This window comes from Microtus ochrogaster, unplaced genomic scaffold, assembly GCF_000317375.1.
Source record: "Microtus ochrogaster isolate Prairie Vole_2 unplaced genomic scaffold, MicOch1.0 UNK47, whole genome shotgun sequence".
NCBI lineage: Eukaryota > Metazoa > Chordata > Mammalia > Rodentia > Cricetidae > Microtus > Microtus ochrogaster.
The window spans coordinates 298,394-300,534 of record NW_004949145.1 but is presented as its reverse complement, the minus strand read 5'-3'; the positions used below and the strand labels follow the sequence as shown (position 1 = coordinate 300,534).

Genomic DNA, 2,141 nt, shown 5'->3' with positions numbered 1-2,141 from the left:
TGCTGTTGGAGCACGGAGGCACTAAGGTCTCCTTCCGCAGACAGACTCTGCTCAAAGGGGGACGCTTCACTCTCCACTTTGATCCAACAACCTGAACACAGAGAAACACTGATGAACGGCATGGAGACTGTCCAGTGACAGACAGACAGACAGCACGTATGACTAACAGTGTTCTGAGATTTCTTACGGAACAATGGGGCTACTTCAGGGTGGCAGGGACCTACAGCCATGCTGCATTTGTCAATATCACAGGATCCAGGGATCTTAGGGACAGCAAGAACACAGCATGGAGTGAACCACGGGGAGAAGCGCTGTGAACCTCAACACCATCCTCCGCAATAGCTTTCCACAAGCCGCTGCTGCTGAAGATGCAGGACACAGTGCTGAAGGCTGTCCAGGTCCCTAAGATATGGCAACTGAAGTACTGCATTCAGGACTGCCTAGGTATGATGCACCCTACCACCATCAAGGACAGCCTGAGTTTTACAGTGTGCAAGCATCAGGCAAAACATGTGAGACTGACATGTAGGGGCGGGGTGGTGGTGGTGGTCCTGGTTCAGAAATAATAGGTGCATACATCTGCAATCTCCACCCTCCAAGTACCTGTCCACAAACATGGAGTCGTGAATCTCAGTGCAGGCACGGAGAGATCGCCGCAAGACTCCACCTGAGTTATGTCCTTGATCCCAGAAAGTTCAAGTCCTAAAGTTAAATGAAACAAGAAGTGAGTGTTCCATACAAGGACTGACTGATCCTCCAACCCATAATAATCCAAAGTAAAGACACCTAATGAGAACAATCCTTATAGGAGTATCTTGCAAGAAAAACCAACAATGAGCCCATCAGTTCCACAACTCCTGCCAGCTGCAGACACAAGGCATGCTGCTGTGGGACAATGGTCTGGACCCTGTCAACTACATTTTAATAAAACGCTGACTGGCCAGTAGCCAGGCAGGAAGTATAGGCGGGGCGATGAGCACAGGAGAATTCTGGGAAGAGGAAAGATTCAGTCTGCAGCTGTCACCCAGACAGGAAGCAAGATGTGATTGCCTCGCTGAAAAAGGTACCAAGTCACGTGGCTAACACAGACAAGAATTATGGGCTGATATAAGTTATAGGAGTTAATAAGAAGCCTGAACTAACTGGCCAATCAGTTAGCATTCCACCTAGGAGAGAGAAGTATCTGGTTCAAGGAGATGCCTTGTATTTACAAGACTGATCACTGTTGAGGCTCTCAATCCCCTAGTGGCACAAACCATTAATTCCAGCACTTAGAAGGCAGAGGCAGGAGAACCTCTCTGAGTTCCAGTCAGCTTGGTTAATCCAGTGAGTACCAGGAGCCCTTGCGTAACTCACCACACAGACAAATATTGTCACCCCAAACTGATTACTGATTCCCGTGCCTTTACTCTTCTTAAGAGAGAAAAGGTATTATGTAACAAGCCTGTGTGTATAACCTGTATTTTCCACTACAGGACAGTGGGAGGAAAGACTGAGTGTTCACAGGCTAGCTTTGAGAAGGATACAGCTCTCTGTAGAAGAAAAAAAGCCAAGCCCATACAGCTATGCTTTAACAGGATGGGGGGCTTACTCAGCGAGGAAACAAGTTCGAAGATCTCCGTCATCACAGTCCGGTACAGGAGCCTTTGGGAGTCATCAAGCAGCTTCCATTCCTCCCAGGAGAAGTACACAGCCACATCCTCAAAGGACACACAGCCCTGCCACAAAGGGGAAAGTAGAGTTTACTATGAAGCCTCCTTGTCAGAGACTCTCGCCATCCTCAAGACGGTCACTCCCACTTGGCCTCCTATCTCAGAGGGTGCCAGGCTCTGAAGCTGTGACATCATCAGTCTGTCCTCAGGGTCCCACTGACCACTCTGTGCAGCACTCAGCAAGAACAGGCAGGTGGATGGATGGTGTCTTAGTTACTTTTCTATTACTGTGAAGAGACACCATGACCAAGGCACTTACGGAACAAAGAGTTTCTTGGGGGCTGACAATTCAGAGAGTGAGTCCGTGACCCTCATGGCAGCAGCCTGGCATGGCACTGCAGCAGCAGCTGAGACCTTACATCCTGAACCACAGGTACCAGGCAGGGAGAGTTAACTGGGAATGGCATGACATGGCCTTTTGAAACCTAC

General features: G+C 49.0%; 1 protein-coding gene across 1 annotated transcript in view; it reads right to left on the bottom strand.

Moving 5' to 3' along the window:
* The window catches only part of LOC101987387 (zinc finger protein 773-like), a 6,286-nt gene that overhangs the window by 1,442 nt on the left and 2,703 nt on the right, over positions 1 to 2,141 (bottom strand). The window contains exons 3-5 of the mRNA XM_005369277.2: positions 1,592 to 1,718; positions 604 to 702; positions 47 to 91 (exon numbers count right to left, since the gene is read on the bottom strand). Coding sequence (XP_005369334.1) covers positions 47 to 91; positions 604 to 702; positions 1,592 to 1,718 — 271 coding nt within the window. The remainder of the gene's footprint in view (positions 1 to 46; positions 92 to 603; positions 703 to 1,591; positions 1,719 to 2,141) is intronic.